Consider the following 21,054-nt stretch of genomic DNA (forward strand, 5'->3'; position numbering starts at 1 on the left):
GTCTGCTTCCTGTGTGGTGTCTTTCGTTGTGTTTATAGATATAGATATAGAATAGATACAGATATAGATATAGATATAGAGATATAGATAGATATAGACACATATTTGGTATTTCCTGAAAATTAACATTTAGATCTGGATTTAGGTTTACATGTTTTTAGGCTAGAATGTGTCATGTGTGGTTCTGGGTGCTTCTTTTTCCATCCCATTAGGCCCCCATAATGAGTGGTTATTCCACATCTAGTGCTATTAAGATTGATCAGGCCCATAATTCCTCGTGCAGTGATTATCTGGAGTTCCTCCATTAAGAAGGACTTTCACTCATCAACCTTGAAATACGCTTTGCACAGGAATGATAGGACTGATCATTGAGTGTTTCCTTTAACTGATCCATTTCTAGCGTAATGAGTTGGGGCCTTACCTGAGTAAGGACCCCGGAAAGTTTTTAAAAAGTATTATTATGAACGCACGGATGTTTACGTCCTAGAGGTGTTTCGATCCATTGCAATCACCGTGCTGTATTTTTAACTTTTTATTTTGAAGTGATTGCAGACTCATGGCAAGTTTCAAAAATAGTACAGAGTTTTGTGTCTCCTTTCCCCCAGCTCCCCCCAGCCTCTCCAATGGAGTGTCTTGTGTAACCATAGTACAGCCTCAAAAGGAGGAAATTGACGATGGTATTAACTAGACCTCAGACTCTGTTCAGATTTCGCCAGTGCTTCCTCACTGTTCTTTTTCTCGTGTGACGTTCAAACTGTCCCGTTTTAGACTAGGGGGCAGGGCCTGCACTGTAAACCATAAAGGAGTCGTTGCCTCACCACATTCCCTCGTATGCTCTTTCCTGAAGGACACGGAGTCAGCTTTGCTGCTGGGGAAACAGATTCTGAGCATGAGTTGTCCCAAGAGACGTGGCCTCCAGGGAATTTACCCTCCCACATATGGACATGCACGTTCTCATAGCCACACGGACAGGAATTCTCCTGCACTGACTCACGGTTGTGCACACACTCAGAGCCCCAAACTCACAAACAGGGAAGGGCTAGTTGATTAAGAAATCTGCAGTCTCTGGCTGTGTAACCTTGGGTGCGGTTAGAGCGATACCTGAATCTCGCACACCCGCTCTCTCGTCTACAAAACGAGAATCATAGCGTTGCTGTCAGGGCCGAGTTTTGATCTGAAGGAGTTTTATTATTGTTTTTTTAAGTCTATTTATGCTGTGTGTGAGAGGTAGAGAAAGAGCGTGCGTGCAGGAGAGCTCGGGAGGGGCGGAGAGAGGGAGAGAGAGAGAATCCCAGGCAGGATCTGCACTGTCAGCACAGGGCCCGATGTGGGGCTTGAACTCACCAACCGTGACAGCATGACCCGGGATGAAATCAAGAGTCAGAAGCTTAACCAACTGAGGCACCCAGGCGCCCCTGACCCGAAGGACTTTCAGAACTGTACCTGGCATCCTATAAGTGCTCAGCAAACGTTAACAACAAGCACAAATTGGGCCCCCTCCCCCTTGTACTCTTGGTCATTCCCCGCTCCCGGCCTCATCTCCTTGGATGGAGGAATTTCCCATCAGCCCCTTCAGGCTCTGCTATCTGAGCCAGGCTCTGATCTTCCTCCTTCTCTCCCTAGGACCAACAACAAGGAGCTTCGGCACATAATGGAGATGTCTGTAGTGTTATGGGCTTTCGCGCTGACCAGCTGGATCAGTGACCGCTTGCTTTGCAGTTTCTGGCAACGGATTAACTTCTTTTACCTGCACAGCATCTGGTAAGGACCTGCCCTGGAGGTACGGAGCCCCAGAACCAGAAAATCTCAAGATGCCAGAGCTTGGAGCAGGAGCCTGGGGGCAGAGAGGGAAGGCACGGATACTGGGAGTGCCTGTGTGTGTGGGGGGGGGGAGGGAGGGGGTGCTGGTTTCAGTCAAGGGTCAAGTCCAGAAGGTCCCTTTGGAAGGTCAGAACCCGTGAGAGGTCAGGACCCATGAGACGTAAGGAGAGAAGCAAGGAGGGGGCATCGGGCTAGCTCGGGGACATCCTGTGCCCTCACCACCTCCTCCCTGCACCCCACAGGCATGTGCTTATCAGCATCACCTTCCCTTATGGCATGGTTACCATGGCCTTGGTGGACGCCAGGTATGAGATGCCAGGTCACACCCTCAAAGTCCGCTACTGGCCTCGGGACACGTGGCCCGTGGGGCTCCCCTACGTGGAAGTCCGTGATGACAAAAACTGCTGATGTCTGCCAGCTTCTTGACCAGCCAACCACCTGCCAAGTCAAGTGCCCTGTGTCTTGAGGAAGGAGGACTGGATCAGGAGTCTGAGAGACACTCACGGTTCTTTCCTCCAGCTCCCTTTCCCCTTCCTCCCCGTCCTGCACGGCCCCACCCCAAGACAGGGGACCTCGCGACCCTTCCGTGCAGTAGTCTGATGACCTGGGGGAGCTGCCCGGCATAGGTCCACTCCACGACCCGCCCTTATTCTCTTTCAGTTCCTCTTTTCTGTTCACTTTGTGAGGCTGGGTCACCACGGGCTGCGATCACCCGGCATCCACTGCGAACGGCCTCAGGCTGGGGCTTGGTCCCCGGGCATCTCATAAATAGCGGTGGTCACTGCTGGACCTGTCCTTGGCCATGCAATGAGCTCGCGGTTTGTGAGTTCGAGCCCCGCGTCGGGCTCTGTGCTGACAGCTCGGAGCCTGTTTCCGATTCTGCGTCTCCCTCTCTCTCTGCCCCTCCCCTGCTCGTGCTCTGTCTCTCAAAAATAAATAAACATTTAAAAGAAATTTAAAGAGCACCAGGCTCGGCGTCGGGCAGAGCTAAGCTTGAATCCTGCTCCGTGATTTCCTGGTTGTCTCATCTGGGGGAAGTGATTTTTCCTACCTTTGAAACGGAAGCATCTTGTCTGTAGTATGAAAACGTGCTTTGCATCTGTTTTCCCGTTCATTCATTCACCTCTTCGACAAATGCGCGTGGAGTTGGACAGATGCTTTATGTCTGACACTACCCATTGCTGATACGAGACAGCAAAGACATACGATGTCCCTGCTGTCACGCGGAGACACCTGTTGGACAAATACAAAGACACAGAAGGCATTTCCAGACACTAATGAGTGCTGCCACGGGGATAAAGCAGGTGATGTTTCAGAGAATCGTGAGGTGGGGGAGCAGCCCTTTCAAGTGGGTGCTCGGGGTGGGGGTGGGGGGGTGCGCTTTCCGGATGAACTTCCATGACCAGAGGAGACCAGCCATCCTGGAGAACTTGGCAAGGCCGTGCTGGGGAGGGAGGATGGCGGGTGTGTGACTGCCAGGGTGTGGGTGAACTGGAGGTTAGGAAATGGCAAGAAATTCGTAACCGGAGGGCCCGGGCTGGGTTTGGTACCCATGGGCCACTTGACATTCTTCGCAAAGGAAGATTGTCTGGCATCTAGGCCATCGCTCACTCCCAGAGGAGTAGAGGCTAGCCCATCGGGCCTCTGGCCTGCTGGAGAGCTGGGCTAGCCTCCGCTCTAATTGAAAGCCTCTACTCTACTCACGTTTATTGAGTACCGTGTGCTATATGCCCAGGACACACATCATCGAACCTAACCCCCCTCCCACAGCCCTTCAGATAGACACAAACATTCTCCTTTTATAGATGTGTCTCAGAGAGGGCAAGCAACTTGCCCAGGACCACACAGCCCGGATGTGAACCCGGTCTGTCCTTCCCCCAAAGTCCCTCGCCCCGCAGTTAGTCAGCTGGACGATCGAATCGGGATCTCAGGCCCACTGCCTCCAGAGCCCTGTGGGATTTCTCGTTCTAGAAGCCCGAGGTTCTTCACCTCTGGTCCCAGGATGGATGGTGGTAGGAAGAGAGGGGCAGAGAGGGGAGGGTGTTTCTGCCAACCTGCAAAATTGTCTGCAAAATGTCGCCTCGGCGTTTTCGGTGGGGGAGAGGAGCTGTGCTCGCAAGAGAGTCTCTAGAGGGACGTGAAGAACCTTCGTTCAAAACTTTGAGTGGAGGTAAATCTGTTCCCGTCCCTCCCACCCAAGCCTCTGTCCCTAAGTGCAATGGCAACAGTGTGTCCCCAACCTCTACCTCCTGGCCCCTGCCGACCCCTCCTCACAGCCTCCTCTTGGGGCATAGAGGCAGCGGGCAGGTAGGAGGCCTGGATACTGGGCTCGTCTAACTTGAAGTAGCTGTGTGATCTTGGCAAGTCCCGGGCACCATCTTTGTAGCAAAGGATAAAGCCTTCCACTCCAGCTGGCTGAACTGACAAAAGGACAATCAGCATATAAACATTTGAAGTGAAGAAGCAAGCTGCAGATACGGCCGGGTCCAGGCTTCTGAGTGACATCACCAGGGTCGGTCTCCCTCCACCCCTCTGGTCTACCTCATGGTGGGGGGGGGGGCGGTGGGAAGCGGCTTTCAGCAGTGCTAGGCTTCACATCCTTCCAAATTGAAAAGTACATACTGAAGCTCCAAGGGGACATGCTCAATGTCATTAGAGAAATGTAAATCAAAGCCATGAGATGCCATTTCGTATCTATGAAGTTGGTCATAAATAAATTAAAAAAAAAACAGAAAAATGAATGTGGAGAAAATGGGACACTTGCACATTGCTGATAGAAATGTAAATTGATGGGGCACTTGGGTGGCTCAGTCGGTGAAGCGTTCGACTTCGGCTCAGGTCACGATCTCACGGTTCATGAGTTCGAGCCCGGCGTCAGGCTCTCTGCTGACAGCTCGGAGCCTGGAGCTGCTTCGGATTCTGTGTCTCCCTCGCTCTCGTGTCTATCGGGGGATGAATGGATAAACCAAATGTGGTGTGACCATACAATGGAATATTATTCTGCTATAAAAAGGGGTGAAGCACTGAACACACGATGCTCTGAGACGGAAGCCAGACACAAAAGGCCACATGGTTTGTGATTTCACTGATATGAAATGTCCAGAACAGGCAAAGCCACAGACACAGGAAGTGGATGCGTGGGTGCCAGGAGCTGAGAGGAGGGAACAGGGAGTGACAGCTAATGGGGATGAGTTTCCTTTTGGGGTAAAGAGTATGTTTTGGAGCTAGCTACGGATGGTGGTCGCAATGCCACTGAATCGTATATATTCTTTAACATCATTAACGGTTGGTTTTATGTTATGTGAGTTTCTCCACAACTAAAATTGTGAGCGGCTCCCAGAGCCGCTCTCAGCCGGTCTTAGGTCATGCCCGACCCCACTAAACCAGTCCCGGGAGCCAGAGAGTCACGGTCCTTTGATTGGCTAGGTTGGGACCTGTGCTTCCTCTTGCCAGGAGGGAGCCCCACTCTAACTGGCGTCTGAGAGGGGCAGGTGGGGGCGAGTGGGGGTTGGGGGTTGAAGTTCCCCCTCAAGTCTTATGCCCTGTCATGGGTTGGCATTCTCCCAGAAGGGCTGCCATTTAAAAATTCACACCAAAGGGACTTACAGGCTCATATTGGCTCTGGCTCAGGGATTGTTTCACAGTGAAAATAGCAGACGTCCGCTGTGCTGCCCTTTCCCGGGGAAATACTTTGTTGCACCTACTCTGGGTCTGCTCTCATACCATTCACGGCTCCCCATTGCCTATGGGATAAGGGACACAGGCTTCAATGTGATATAGAAGACCCGCTCCGAGTTGAAGTTCATCTAAGATGGGACTCCAACTGGCCACTGGGCTGTGCTCCAGCTTGGTCATGTTCAGTATGCTGGCTGTGTGTGCATTTGTGGCTGGCAAGAAACTGGTAGGTACAGGGAACATGCTGGAGATCAGAAAGAGGATTCCCCCCAAATTGTGAAGGGCTGAGCTATTAGGTGAAAGGTAGGCCAGTAAATAAAGGCCAAGCCCTCCCCTTGGGAGCAAATAAACGAGACCACTAGGCGGCAATAGACACCTAACGTTCAGCAGCAGAGGGCAAACTGGATTCCCTAGGTTCAAAATGTTACTTTCTAGCTGTGGGACTGGGGCCACTTGAAGCCTCTCTGTGGCTCAATTTCATTGTTTGCAACACCGAGATAACATGTATCAATCATGCATTTTGCCAAAAGCTCAAGTTACTATTTGCTTTATGTCTTTCTTTAAATCTACTCCCTTTTCTCCGGCTGTGTTCAAATAGGAAACATTGTTACCACTTTAAGAAGTCATTTGCCCTAGATGAAAACAACCAGAAAACTCGATACAGTAACAACAAAAAAGTGTGATTAACTACAGCTCAGTGATTCTTAACCCAGTCTACACATTAGAATCTGCAGTTGAACTTAAAAAAAAAAAAGTGTGTGTTTGTGTGTGTGTGTGGGGGGGGGGGGTGGGGGGGTGGGGAGGGTGTCTTAAGTCCAGACTCATGATACCAGAGTCTCTGAAGGTGGGATTTTTTTAAGGCTGCTGGCACTGGCATTTTTTTTTTTTAAATGTTTATTTATTTTTGAGACAGACAGAGACAGAGCATGAGCAGGGGAGGGGCAGAGAGAAAGGGAGACACAGAATCCGAAACAGGCTCCAGGCTCCAAGCCGTCCGCACAGAGCCCGACACGGGGCTCGAACTCACGAACTGTGAGATCATGACCTGAGCGAAGTTGGCCGCTTAACCGACTGAGCCACCCAGGCGCCCCCGCACTGGCATTTTTAAAAGACCCTCAGAAGATTTCAATGTCCAGACACCAGATAGGATCGTCTGTCCTGGGATCTGAACTCTAGGACTGTCCTCTTGTCATTAAGGTAGGTGAGTGACTGATAGAGAGGAGCTTAAAGACACCTGAGCACCAAGCCAAGGCTTTCTTGAAGGAATTGGAAAGACTGAAGACAAATGAAGAGGAACTAACCTTCTCATTGTGTGATTCAGTATTATTTCAGGTCGTGCGACAAATATTTTTTGAACGCCCTCTTTGTGGCCGGCACTGTGCCCAGGATATGTCAGCGAATAAGACAAAGATCCCTGCTCTCTTGGAGCTTTCATTCTATCTAGGGGAGACAGACGACAGACTTTATAAGTGAAGATGCATATATGAGGAGGTGTTAAGTGCTGTGGATAAAGGAAAAATTAGAACAGGGTCAGGTGAGTTTGGGGAGCTATGGTGGGGGGGGGGAGAATTAGATGGGGTGGTCAGGGTGGGTCTCATTGAGAAGGTCCCCGGCTCTGCCATATACTCACCATGCAACTTTGGGCAGCTCACCCACCCCTTCTGAGCCTCAGTTTCCTCATCTCTAAAATGGGGGCAGTAACACCTACTTCTCAGCATGATGGATGAAATGAGATAATATGAGTTTGCACCTAGCAGGTGTTGGATATGACATGGCCACCTCCAATGAGAAAATGGGGCAGCCCTCTGTTTACCTCTTAAAGGAAGGAATACCGTGGTTCTATTTCAGGCACAGGATGCATTTTTTTTTTAAATTTGCTTTCTATTATAGAAATTTCACACATATAGATGAGTATAAAGCACAGTTTGATGAACTCCCAAACACCCATCATCTAGATTTAACAACGCTTAATGTTTGCCATTTTTGCTTTATCTATTTTTTTTATTAATGTATTTTTTTTTTTTTTTTGGGACAGAGAGAGACAGAGCATGAACGGGGGAGGGTCAGAGAGAGAGGGAGACACAGAACCGGAAACAGGCTCCAGGCTCCGAGCCATCAGCCCAGAGCCCGACGCGGGGCTCGAACTCACGGACCGCGAGATCATGACCTGGCTGAAGTCGGACGCTCAACCGACTGCGCCACCCAGGCGCCCCTATTAATGTATTTTAAACGCAATGAGCATGCTGGCATTTCACCCCTATGCATCTCTAGAAAATAAGGACATTTTCCTACACAGCCATGATCTCATTATCACTGCTAACCCGATACATTTTCAAGTATCACCTACAATTATCCATATTCATATTTCTCTGGCTGACAGCTCGTTTGATCTACACCCAAGGTCCAATGACAGACGCCCACATCGAAGCTGGTCGTGATGCCATCTCCTGTAACTCTGGACAGTCACCTTGTCTCTCTCATTCCCTCCTGTTCACTCAAGGAAGCCAGGCTGTTGAGAGATTTCACCTTCTAGATTTGTGTGACTGCTTCTCATGGTGTCAATCATTTCCATTTGTCGATATTTCCGCGTTTCTCCTATAAACTTGGAAGTTAGGACTACAGGTGCGATCAGATTCAAGTTAAACATTTTGGGCATGAACTTTCTTTTTGGTGCCAGGTTCTTGCTGTCGCCCCTAGCAGGAGCCCACCAGTCTGCTTGACCCACTCCTTTTGCTGCTAAGAGGGGTCACTGTATGAAGGTGGTGACGGCAAGAAGCATCCATGGTAAAGTTACTTTTTTCCTCTTCGCACCAAGCAGGAAATCTGAGGGAAGATCTTGGGTGAACTCGAGACTATCCAGTCCCCCCACCCCCCCGGCCCCCTGCCCCGTAACCTCTCAATGAATGGTTTTAGCATTCACCTGTGACTTGTTCGCAATGGCTGTTTCATTAGTGGTTTCAAAATAGTGATTTTGCTATCATCCTTTCAATATCATCAGCTGGTGTTTTCCTGTGAAAAGTGCTTTTCCTCATCAACCGAGGCTGGTTTCCTGCCATAAAGGCATGGTAAATAAGGAGTGGGTGCAGTTGTCATTTTCAAAGGTGATGAATGAGTTCTGCTGATGTTGTTGTTTTTATTTTTTATTTTTTATTTTTTATTTTTTTAAATTTTTTTTTCAACGTTTTTTATTTATTTTTGGGACAGAGAGAGACAGAGCATGAACGGGGGAGGGGCAGAGAGAGAGGGAGACACAGAATCGGAAACAGGCTCCAGGCTCCGGGCCATCAGCCCAGAGCCCGACGCGGGGCTCGAACTCACGGACCGCGAGATCGTGACCTGGCTGAAGTCGGACGCTTAACCGACTGCGCCACCCAGGCGCCCGGATGTTGTTGTTTTTAAATGTTTGTTTGTTTGTTTTGAGAGAGAGCACGTAAGGGAGGGGCAGGAAGGAGGGGGACAAAGGCTCTGAAGCGGGATCTGCGCTGACAGCAGAGAACCTGATGCAGGGCTTGAACTCACGGCCACGAGATCGTGACTGGAGCCAAAGTCAGATACTTGACTGACTGAGCCCCCCTCCCCCGCCAGGTGCCCCATCTGATGTTGTCTTAATACCATTATGGACTCATGGATATTGATATGTTCACAGGGTCGGGAAGTCTATTAATTTTTTATTGTGGTAAAAATAGACATAACAAAATTTGTGATCATAACGGTTTCCCGTGCACAGCTCGGTGGCATTAAGCACATTCACGCTGTCGGGCAACCGATCCCCACCCTCCATCTCCAGAACATCTTCATTTTCCCCAAACAAAACTCTGTCCCCATGACACACTGACTCCCCAGCCCCAGCATCCATTGTCTTACTTTCTGTCTCTATGGATGTGACTCCCCTAGGGACCTTTTATGAGTGGAATCACGTAGGATTTGTCCTTTTGTGTCTGGCTTATTTCACCGAGGATAATGTCCTCCAGGTTCATCCAGGGTGCAGCAGGTGTCAGAATTTCCTTCCTGTTTAAGGCTGGGTAATATTCCATTGCACGGATGGACCACATTTTGCTTGTCCTTTCGACTGTTGATGGAGATTTGGGTTGTTGCTCCATTATTCTTTCCAATGCTTAAAGGGTTACGCCTGATTTAGTGGGAGCTCTGGGGATGTAGTTTCGAAAACCCCCAATAGTTCAGATCTAATTCCAGGAGAATTTCCCAGACGAGTAAGGGGGAGGTGGCTGGGTTCCCGAAGCTCCTCTTTGCAACAATTGTAGCATGAAGGTTCTTCGCTGCAAGTTACTCGCACCCCTCCCCCGCCCCCCCCCTTCCCGCCTCCTCCAATTTTTGTCCCTTTACCTGGGGCAGTGCTTCTGAAATTTGAGCAAGCCTCACCATCATCGGAAGGGCTAGTTAAGCCATCCCTCTGTGTGCTGACCATGCACCTGGAGTTTCTGATTCCATAAATCAAGGGAGACTAGAATTTGCATTTTGAATAAAGTTCCCAGGTGATGCCAAGCCCGCTGGTTCAAGGGCCACTTAGAACTACTGATCTCCTGGGGTGCCTGGGTGGCTCAGTCGGTTAAGCGTCCGACTTCAGGTCAGGTCATGACCTCACAGTTCGTGAGTTCAAGCCCCACGTCGGGCTCTGTGCTGACAGCCTGGAGCCTGCTTCACATTCTGTGTCTCCCTCTCTCTCTCTGTCCCTTCCCTGCTCATGCTGTGTCTCTCTCTGTCTCAAAAGTAAATAAACATTAAAAAAGATTTAAAAAAAAGAACTACTGATCTGCTTACACCCACCCAGTTATAGGATTAAAAAAAAAAAAAAAAAGCTGTACCCACACTAAAGTTGCTGCTTATTTTCTCAGCGTGTTCTTCATTTCTACCCCCCAGCACACCTAACCCTAGATTAGAAGGTGTGTTACTATGACAGCATCTGGCCTTCTTCAGAGGTTCTTTTTTTTTTAAATGTTTATTTATTTTTGAGAGAGAGAGAGTGTGAGCAGGGGACGGGCAGAGAGAGAGGGAGACACAGAATCCAAAGCAGGCTCCAGGTTCAGAGCTGTCAGTATAGAGCCGGATGCAGGGCTTGAACCCATGAACCACGAGATCATGACCTGAGCAGAAGTCAGGAGCTTAACAGACTGAGCCACCCAGGCGCCCCTATAAGAAATTAAAAATAACTGTACAATGGTCCCCAAGTTGCAGGCAGAAGTCCTATTGTCCGAGAGACAAATGGCTCACATGATCCTGAAAAAGATGGAGCATTATGTCTATATCTCATCTAAACAAGGTTTACAAATTGTGAAATTACACGACCACGGGTAAATTTAAAAATCGGTTTTAGAGGGATTAGCTTTATAGATTTCATGGATTAAATGAGTTTCTTGGTCATTTTAATGCAGCAGGTTTCAAATGTGTTATCATTCAAATCGGCCTGACCTAGCGTTACATGGTACTGAGTGTCCCCGTTTCCCAGATGTGCAAACTAAGACTCAGGGGGAGGAGCGAGTCGCCCAGGCTTTCCCTGAAGCAGATCCAGCTTTGGAAAATTAATTTACAGTTCGAGAGCCCAGAGCCCATTCCATGACACCGGTAGTAACACGTGGCTTAGGAAACAAAAGTAGTCCTGATGCTCCACCCCAGAGCTCGCACGGCCACCTAGCCGGACTAGGTTAGGCTCAGGCCCCGGGAGCTCCGGCCACGAGGCAGCGCCCCCTGCGGGCCGCAGTGCGCAGGCGCGGCGCGCCCGTCCCGCCCCCGCCCCCCTCCACGTGCGGCGCACACCTCGCGCTCCCCTCCGCAGGGCTCGCCTCGCGCCTCCCTCCCTCCCTCCCACCGCCCCTCCGGTGCGGGCTTCCCATTGGCTGCGGGCTTCGTCCCTCCGACCGCAGCCCGGCAGGCCCCCGCCAGGAAGGAAGTCCCGCCCCACGAGCGGCCGTCCGCGCTGCCGATTGGCCCGGGAGGCTGCCAGTCGGGGCGGCAGGCCAGAGTCGGCGGCGGGGGCCCGCGGTCGGTGCGCGACCCGAACTGGCGGTGGTTTCCGGTTCCGCGGGGCTGGCGGGCGGGCGGGCAGCCGGGAGCGGCGGCGGCGGCGGTGCCTGACAGACAATGAGGGCGGCGGGGCGGCGCTGAGCGGCGGCGGCGGCGAGCGACGCGGGGCCCGGGGGCGGGGCGGGGCGCCAGCCATGGACAATCAGGTGAGGAGCGGCCGCGCCGCCCCAGCGCAGCCCGCCGCCCGCCCGGTCCCCTCCCTCCCTCCCACGACCCGCCCGCCCGGCCCTCCTTGGTCCCGGCCTCCCCGCCCACACTCGGCTCCCGCCCGCCCCGCTTTGTGCTCGCCCGCCGCTCCCCCGGCCTTTATGTGGGGCGGGGGCGCCCCTCCCCCATCCCGACCCCGGCCCGGCCAGAGCGCCTCGGACTTCTATGAGGACCCCGGCCTGGCCCAGCCCAGAGCCCCCTGAGACGCCCCTCGGATCCCCAGTGCAGCCCAGGCCCCCCCGGGATGCCCCCTTGTGATCCCAGGCAAGCCCAGAACGCTCTGGGACGCTCTTCGGGACCCCGACCCAGGCCAGAGTCTCCACAGGCGGCTCAGACTCTCCTGGGACTCCCCCTGGGAGTCCAGTCCAGCCCAGCACCCTTTGGGACACTCCTCGGGCCCCTGAACCAGCCTAGAGCCCCCACTGGTGGCCCAGAAACCCCTGGGATGCCTTTTGGGACCCCAGCGCGGCCCAGAACCCCGTGGGGACCCCAACCCCCGCCAGAGCCCCACAGCTGTCCCCGGGACCCTTCAGATTTGTCAGATCTGGCCCTGTACCACCCTTCTTTGGATCCAGGGCCTGTCTCCTTTTCTCTCTGGACTCTTGGCCCTGAGTCCCTTCAAACTCCTTGAGCCCGCAGCCTAATGCTGCTGCTTCCTTAGACCCTTGCTGGGGTTTGAAATCCCCCTCCTCCCAACCCCGCAGAACCCCCAGAACCTTGGTGCAGCCCCCTGCTTCCTCTAACCTAGGCCCACCCTGAGCCTTTTTATCCCTCGTTTTCTTCCAGGGCCGAGCCTTTGCTCCCCCTTGCTTCTCTGCCACTGCCTTAGCCTGAGTGACCGTTTCCCCTCGACCTCTGGCTAGGGTCTGGGTTTTTCACACAAGGACCCAGGCCTGCCTTGAGCCCACCCCATCACCCCCACTTTGGATTTGGGCTTGCTTTCTCCGCTCCCTCTGGTTTCAGGCCCTGCTCAGTCCCTCGGCCCCTAGTGTCTGAGGGGCTCTCTTTCAGCCTTCAGACCAGGCCCGGGGGCATTTTCTGCTCCGACCTGGAGCCCCCCAAGCCCTCTAGACACCAAATGCCTCGCTCCCCTCAGCTTGGGTCCTCTTTGCCCCTGCAACCCTGATTTACACTTGCCCGCATTTTCCCCCAGTCCAGGTCTCAGTCTGCCCATTTCGAGCTCAGCTGGCTTCCCTTCACAGACCTGCAGTTTCCCCGGCCCCCCTGTATCTCTCTCCTTGAATTCAGGGTTTCCCACTTCCCTCCAGCATCCCCCAGCCTGATGTGTTGGCTTTCATTCCCCTCCCCTCAGCATGCCCCATGTCCCTTCCCTCCCCAGCATCTTGGAGCCTTCACTAGGAGCCTTGCTTCAAACCCAGGGTGGCTCCCCAGATTCCATACGCTTTCCCCATGGCCCCCCTTGCCCTTCTGTCTGGAAACCCGGAGACAATTGTGTCAGTTGAAATAAACCCCAGGCCGTTCAGGCCCCTGGGGCCCCCTTCACCAGCTCTGCACTGCCTCCTCTTCAGTACCCAAGCCCCTAACCCTCTTCGGGACTGTTGCGGCCCCTGACCTGGGGTCATTTATTTCTTCATCCTTCCCCAGTGCCCGTGGCTTCCAGGGGCACGGGGCCAGGAGAGGCGGCAGTGTGGGGCGACGGGGGTGGCAGCTGAAATCTCTGCAGTCAGTCGGGGCAGGTTGGGGCGTCCCTGGCGGCTGGCGCCACCGAGGCGGTACTGTCTGGTAAGGCGCTGTGTGGCTGGGAGGTGTGCAGGCAGGAGACCGCCCCTTGCCCATCCCGGTCGACTGTGGGGTACAGGATCGCTGAGGCTTGTGCCCGTGGGACCTTCTCACCACGATCTCTCTTTCGTCTTTGGCGTTGCTACCTTTCTCTTGAGAGGTGGGCTGGAGAGGTGGATCGTGGCAGCGGGCGTGAGTTCCCTTCTGCAGGGACAGAGCCTAGTACCTCCAGTCTGTACTGAGTTACAAAAACAAAACAGAATATACCTTCAGGGTCCGCTTGGAATGGAACCCACCCGTGGGAGAGTCGTGTTGGGTCCCGCTCAGGCATAGGATGTGGCTCCTGCCTGTCACCCCACCAGCCAGTCAGTCCCCCAGGGAGGTGTCTTAGGCCCAAGTGTATTTATTCCTCTGTGACTTGCTGGGCCCTGGTGGTCTCGGTGGTTGTCATTTGTGTAAGTGGAAGGGTGAGGGTGGGCGGCATTCTTGGCCTGTGACAGAGCGAGAGAACGGTCTTGCTTCGGTGGACTGGTGAGCTCTGCGGGGCTGGTCGGTGAGAGCCCCACGCCCGGTGTGTAGCCACTAGGACTTGTGGCTTTTTACGTGGCAACGAACCAAAGTGGAAAAAGTCGATTTCTGCGTGGCACCAGCCATGTCTTAAGGGCCCACTCACTGTCACTAGCGAGCCGCTGGCCACCTTAAGGCACGGCTCCGAGAGACATTTCCCTCATGGCAGAAAGTTCCATAGCACCATAGGTGCTAGCCTAACTCCTTGCAGAAGTATTTGCAAGTGAACCCGATCCCACGGGAAAGTGTGTGGCATTCCGTAGTCTGATTCTTTATCCCTGGCTGTGTTTCTGCAAGTTTGGGAGAGGCCCAGGAGCTCTGTCCCTTCTTTACAGAGAGAGCAGTCTCTGGGAAGACAGGAGAGAATGGTGTCCTCTACCCAAGTGGGTGAGTCGGCTGTGAGCGTCCTAGGACTTGGGTGCGGGGCAAATGCTTTGAACCCAGCAGAATCTCAGCTTTCCCTCTCTCCCCTGAGTTGCCCCAAACCTGTAAATGCCTCAGTCCGATGGGGAACAACAGGACTTTCCCCCAAGGGCCTGCTTGCTTCGGGAGGCTTTGATTCTCCTTACCTTCCTGTTGTGTTCTCTAGAACTTTCCAGCTGAGAAGGGGGATCCTGCGCTTTGCTCTGCGCTCCCAACTTCTCAGCATTGAAATCCTTTCCCCGTGGCCAGGAAGAGTCCTTCTGGTTTCCTTTGCCCTGACTGTTACCCACCTATTTGATTCCGCCAGCCACCCTAGTCCATACTTATAGGTCCATTGTGTGTGGGGGTTGCGTTTCTTTAGGGGGGAAGAGTGGTGCATGGGGGGAGGCTTGTGATTTATCTCCGAGGATGGAGGGGAAGGAGTGGGCGTGGGTGAAGGCTGAGCAGACAGTAAAAGGATGGAGAAAGGGTGATGGGGGAGGGTCTCTGGTCACAGGGGTTGTCTAGGGGGATCTAGAAGTCTGGGTTCTCCCAAGGACCAGGGAGTCCTCCCTTCACAGAAGCATTGGGCCTGTTACCCGAGGAGGGCCGCCGACCCGTTGAATCACCCAGTTGAGTTGATATTTGCTGCTTCTCCCAAGTTTGAATTTGGGATCCGCCTGCTGTTGACCATCCTCCATTGTTCCGGAAGAGGAGGTTGGTTTTTGACCGCGATGGCCCATTTTACAGACATGGACATGACGGAGCCTCAGGACGGCCCCGGGAGGTGTCAGGGCCAGGTGGGATTCCTAGGTAACTGTCCTTTTCCCAAACCTTGCCGAGAAATGCTCAGACTTGTGCAGAGCACTATTCTCCGCCACCCTGCTCTGAAACTGTCACCGGGAAAGTTGACGTGCCAAGTGGTTTGTCCTAAAGTTAATACCCTGCACAGTACTTGAGGTGGGGACCAGAGTTCTGTTCGCCTTTACATCCATCATAGTTTCTAACACAAAGTCTCACAGTTAGCTTTGCCCGCCGTCGGCTGAAAAAGCAACTAGGGATCAGTCCTTTTGTAACGAGGCCCATCTGACCTGGTGACGGATGCCTTTATTGGGGTTGTGCTCGTTAAGAAATCTCCCAGCACTGCTTCCCACAGAACTTCGGTGACAGCCGGTTCTCCATCTACGTGTCTGCGGGCATCTCAAATGGATGTAACATAAACCCTGTCCCAGGCCTCCCTGGCAGGCTGGTAAGGGCATTCTTCCTGGCACCTGAAAACCAGGGATTGGGGGTGTCCTCGAGTATCTTCACAGTGCACACACTTATCCTTAGTTTTCAAAGAGACATTCACTGAGCTCCTTCCTTCTTGTCCCTTCGTCATTAACTTTGTGCCCTGGGCCAAAGGGACGAGGCCCGATGAGTGCCGTTGTTGGCCACCAGCCCCCTGTGCATCCCCAATTAGAAGACCAAGGCCTGATGCAGGTGTTAGGGGAGGTCCCCTGCCCTCGGCTCTGTCCCGCCTCTGTGTGGGCAGTCTTCTGCTTGAGAGGATTGTCCCCGAGGGATAACCGTCATGTCCCCATCTTTCTCACCTTCTGATCCAGTGGCTGCTCCTGAGAGCCCCCAGCTGGGTCTGGGGGAGAAAGTTCTGCCAAGAGTATCTTATTTGGTCTGTGTTGCTGTCACTATGAGGGCCAGCACCTTTTCCCATTTCTGTGGTGCGGACCGGGTTGCTGGCAGCCCTGCCGGATCCAGCCGGACTTGGCACCGTCAGTCTAGGCTGATGAGGGGAGAAGGCTCTTCGGTGTTCCTTCTCCTGGGAGGGGAGGGGAGGGGACTGTTGTATCTGAGGGAATTGCATGCAGTAGCCAAACTCCAGGGATAATTATACTACTTGGTAAAGTACGAATTCCCTGAGGAAAGGGCATCATCTGTTGAAGAGAATTCCCACCAGGAAATCAGGGGCAGTCTTCCAGATAAACTCTTTAAAGACCTGCCTTCTGGGGCCGAGGCTGAAGGCAGGGTTAGTGGGATATGGGAAGAATCTGATGAGGAAAGGCCTTGGAAGCAGGGGAGCTGTTGGAACTGGGCTGGTTCGCCCTCTTTGCCAGGCATTGGCCATTTGAGTCCACACTTGGAGGGACCTATACTCTTCAGTGACATGCCTGGGAAGCTGCCCTCCAGGATCTGTTCGCCTGGTTTGCAGGACTTAGCATTATGGCCCTTGGGTTCCAGTTGATCTGGAGGGAGGACAGTGCCCTGCCGAGGCCCTTAGCCCAAGCCTAGCTGTCCCCAGACGGCCTTCAGAGCCCTTGAGCTGCTCTGTCTCCATCTACAGACCTTCCAGATGATCTCCCAGAAGTAAAATGGTCAACTCTTTCCAGGACAGGCCTGGAACGTTCCCCCCTTTGTTCCCAGCTTTTGTTAGGGGAGTGGGTGGCAAAACAGTTCCCGGCAGGAACTGAGGCTGGGTCCCCTGGTCCCCAGGGGCCAGGTTGCACAGAGCACCTCCAGGCAACAGGCAGGACACATGAGATTCATTCCTTCCAAGACCGTTGAGAGCTTAACCTAACCGGTAGTTAACCTCTTTAGCCAGGCACCCTTCCTGGAGAAAGAGCTAACTGTGTTTCAGTTCTCTGGTTCTCATGCATGGGGCAGGAGTCCAGGTGGAGTAAGGCAGGAGGGGGGCAGAACCTTGAAGGCGGAATTGGCGTAGTTGTGTTAATAAATTATCATGACTTGACAAGTCGGAGCAGTTGGCCAGGCTCAGTGTCTTGCTTGCCTCCAGTGCGAGTAGCACGAATGTCTTACTGAATCTGATTTCTTCTCTAAGATAGTGGCCCAGAGGTTGTGTTATTCCCCTGTCTTTGTTCGGGGGAGCGTTCCTCCCCTTAGTGCACCAGCATGTGCTGTCGTTGGCACCTCAAGGCCGGGGGGTGTCCAGGCTGAGTTGGTGCCAGCCCCCGGGGCCTAGATGCTGCCCGGGCAGAGCTTTGGGCACGGTCTGCCAGCGACAGAGATCATCCAGTGCCGCTTCAGAACCTTCCTGTTTACTTTGGCCTCTGGAGCGTTCTTTTGGCACTTTGTTCCCCCTCCGACGGGACTGTGGCCTTCCATTCTTTCTCAATAGCTGCCCTGCCCCTTGTGTGCCCCGGGTAGGAGCCCCAGCTCATCAGAAATGCTGAGAAGGCAGCCAAAGTTGGAGCGGCCCGATTGGTGGATTGCAGAATCTGAGGCGACATCGCCTTGCGTAGGAGTTAACTCCGAAGAACCAAAAGCCAAAGTCGTTTGCCGGTGTATTGTTAAGATGGTATGTGTTCAGTTCACCTGTAACCCTCCCCGCAGTCCAGAGAATGTCTCCCGATTTCTCTGTGAGGACACACCGGCGAGAGGGGCAGAGTTTCTGTCATGCGTGTAAGGGCATCTGGGGATTACAGCCCATCGGAGTAACGGAAACACTGCTTGGGTTCGTTGAACGTGGCCCATGTGCAGTGCTCTGCAGAGGGAGGCTGGTTGATTTGAGCATTGCTTGTTTATCTAGACGTTTAGTCTCTCGCATCTAGCTTTTGGTGTGTTTCCCCTTGAATATCCCCTGTCGCCTGTCCCCCTCCCCCCCCCCCACCCCCTCCACTGCCTGGCAGGACCCCAGTGCCCTGGGTCTTGGGGTTGAGCTGCCTCGTGTCCCCTCCATCCACTCTTTTGCTTTTAATTTTAAGTTCGTTTGTTTATTTATCATTTGAGTAATCTCTACACCCAGCGTGGGGCTTGAACTCATGACCCTGAGATCAAGAGTTGCGTGCTCTTCTGGGGCACCTGGGTGGCTCGGTCAGTTGAGCGTCCGACTCTTGATTTTGGCTCAGGTCGTGATCTCATGGTTGGTGAGATCGAGCCCCGTGTCCGGCTCTGTGCTGACAGTGTGGAGCCTCCTTGAGATTCTCTCCCTCTCTCTGCCTTTCCCCCATGCGTGCACATTCACTCTCTCAAAATAAATAAATATGGAAAAAAAAAAGAGTTGTATGCTCTTCTCACTGAGCCAGCCAGGCATCCCTCCATCCAGCCTCAAGTCCTACCAGTTCTCCCCTTTCAGACTCGACTAAATCCCCTTTTCCAGCCACTCCCTCTGGTTGCTTCCTAGCAGGCTTGTTGTTTGTCTGTCTGTCTGTCCTTTTCTGCCTTCAACGCAGACTGTACACAATTGCCGGAGAACTTTGACTCAGATACCGTTTCCTCGCATCCATCATCTGCATACAGTTGGCTGCCATTCCTGCTGCGTGGAATCTAAATGCTCCACCCCGACCCTCACTCCTCCCTCCCGTGGCCCCGGACCCTGCCAGTCCCTGCGCTTTTCTCTGTGGAGCCCTGCAGTGACCGGCAGCCTGTGCGGGGGGTACCCCTGCTCTGTGGTCGACAGCTGGCTCACTCAGCGCCCGGGGCCTCCCGCCAGCCCCTCCCTCACTGGGCCCGCCCTGTCCTTCCCAGTGTCCTTACTGGTTCCTCCCCTTGGGAGAGCACCACTTAGAATTTGCTGATCTAGAAAGGCTCTTTAGTGTAAATGCTCTGGTGTCATCGATGCCCCGCGTGCTCCTGAGGTGGATGTGAAAGGGCGGGCTAGATGGGGTCTCTGCGGAGGCAGCAGTGAGCAGCCAGGGAGCCGGCATGGGGTGAAGTGGGCGCGGCGGAATTGGCGCACAGACTGCCATGGACCCTCTAAGGCACGCCGCCAGCTTAGGGCCAGTTCCTGTGTTTGTGTGTGCACGCACACACCTCGACAGGTAAAACTTCCGTGTAGATGGCAAGACGTACTCAGACCTGAAAAAGCTTTAAAAAGCGGGGGGTCACCTGGGTAGCTCGGTTGAGTGTCCGACTTCAGCTCAGGTCACGATCCCCGGTTTGTGGGTTTGAGCCTCGCATCGGGCTCTCTGCTGTCAGAGCAGAGTCTGCTGCAGATCCTCTGTCCCCCCTTCTCTCTCTGCCCCTCCCCCGCTTGTGCTCTTCCCCAAATAAATAATAATTTTTAAACAGCTTAAAAGGGGAAAAATAACGGGCGTCTTGGGCCTGAGGAAACACACCAGTGGGAGACGGGAGGTGTGCTGAGGCCTTTGGACCTTATTCGAGGGAGTGGCGAGCCATTGAAAGCTGAACCGGCAAAGCGACAGTTTGTGTCTGTCCTGCTTTCCTGGCCTGGCAGCCACTGAGAGGGCGTGGAGGGAGGGGGCCGCTGGCATTGGCAGCGGGATCTGCCCGGGTGGAGGGATCCCAGAGAAGAGGCAGGAGGTCACATGAGGTCAGCTGGGGAGAAAGGGGGTCCAGAGTCCAGAGCAGGAGGTCTCCAGTCAGGGAGGAGGGTGGTTCCCTGGAGAGAGGGCACAGGGGGCGGGTGGGAGGTGGCTCGGCTGGGGAAGCGTGGTTGCCCGCTACCCGCCACCGGACAACTTTCTCCTGGCTGTCCTCAGCACTTAGGAACAAGTGTCCTCTTGGCCTCTGGTTTCTTTGTAACATTCTTGCATCTGATACTAGGCGTCAGGCTGTATCTCCTAGCAGACTGGGGAGGATCTCACACACCAGAGTGCGTGTTTACAGTGGGTTCCCCATCAGTGCTCTTGGCCCACCGAGGGGTGTGAGTGCTTCAAAAGTTTTGTGGTTTTGTGTTCGGTGGAGTGGAACCGGCAGGAGCCACCTTACATTTCAGGCACAGTGTCGCGCACACGCAGAGAGCCTGACTGCCGAGGTCCCCAGATCCCCGGGGGCTTCCTCCTGGCCCCCTCCATTCCAACTGTGAACCACCATTCTGCTTTTAACACTGACAGCCGATGCTTTTGTGGACTCAGGTGACCCCGAGGGTCTCTGTTCCCCAGAGGCATCCTGTGGGGCGGAGGAGAGTGAAAACGCTTTAATCAAGGAGCTTGGGTGACTTGAGCAGGGAGGCAAGACGGCAGGGGCTAAGGGAGTGGGCCCTTGGGGGACGCACCCCTGCGCTTGAGTCTGGGCCCCGCTCCCTGCCAGCTGACTGTGTGCAGCTTAGCAGCTCCATCTCAGAACCTTGTTTTCCTCATGAGGTAATTGCACTCTGGGTCACACTGAGGGTTGTATTCAGGGAGCTCTTGGTGAGGATTCCAGCTCTGGACAAGGAGGCAGCCCCAAGAGTCAGCAGGTGTTCGAGCAGAGCCAGCAGCTTGTTAGCAAGATAAGCTCCAATAGTGACAGATGCTGAGAATGTACAATGTGACACAGGGTGATGGGGGTGGTGGTGGGTGCTTTCAGACTGGGTGGCCTGGGGTGGGGGTGGGGGGTCTTCCCAGAGAAGGTAACATTCAAGCTGAGACCTCAGTGACGAGAGGGAGCCAGCCATGGCCTAGGGAAAGAGCGTCCAAGGCAGAGGGAACCGCAGGTGCCAAGGCCCTGAGACAGGAATGAGCAAGACTTGGAAGAAGAGTGGGGAGGTTGTCCTGCTGGGGTGGAGGGTGAGGGTTAGAAGGAGGAAGCACAGGGCCTCCAGGGGGCGGGCTGGAGAAAGAGGGCCCTCAGGGCCGCTCGCACAGTGCCTGGTTCACCGTAAGCCCCAGGAGGCTCTTTGCACTCTCGTTGTGGGTTGGGAAGCCCGTG

General features: G+C 53.8%; 2 protein-coding genes across 6 annotated transcripts in view; both read left to right on the plus strand.

Annotated features, from left to right (window-relative positions):
• The window catches only part of ACER1 (alkaline ceramidase 1), a 45,388-nt gene extending 42,469 nt beyond the window's left edge, over positions 1 to 2,919 (plus strand). For all 4 annotated transcript variants that reach the window (XM_058728274.1, XM_058728277.1, XM_058728273.1 and 1 more), the window contains 2 exons: positions 1,624 to 1,761; positions 2,064 to 2,919. In XM_058728274.1, coding sequence (XP_058584257.1) covers positions 1,624 to 1,761; positions 2,064 to 2,229 — 304 coding nt within the window. In that variant the 3' untranslated portion in view covers positions 2,230 to 2,919. The remainder of the gene's footprint in view (positions 1 to 1,623; positions 1,762 to 2,063) is intronic.
• Positions 2,920 to 11,521: 8,602 nt separating this feature from the next.
• The window catches only part of MLLT1 (MLLT1 super elongation complex subunit), a 68,159-nt gene continuing 58,626 nt past the window's right edge, over positions 11,522 to 21,054 (plus strand). Inside the window, exon 1 of one of the 2 annotated variants that reach the window (XM_058728283.1) lies at positions 11,522 to 11,681. In XM_058728283.1, coding sequence (XP_058584266.1) covers positions 11,670 to 11,681 — 12 coding nt within the window. In that variant the 5' untranslated portion in view covers positions 11,522 to 11,669. The remainder of the gene's footprint in view (positions 11,682 to 21,054) is intronic. The other variant, XM_058728282.1, reaches the window with a different exon arrangement.

Source organism: Neofelis nebulosa, chromosome 4 (genome assembly GCF_028018385.1).
Source record: "Neofelis nebulosa isolate mNeoNeb1 chromosome 4, mNeoNeb1.pri, whole genome shotgun sequence".
NCBI classification, from domain to species: domain Eukaryota; kingdom Metazoa; phylum Chordata; class Mammalia; order Carnivora; family Felidae; genus Neofelis; species Neofelis nebulosa.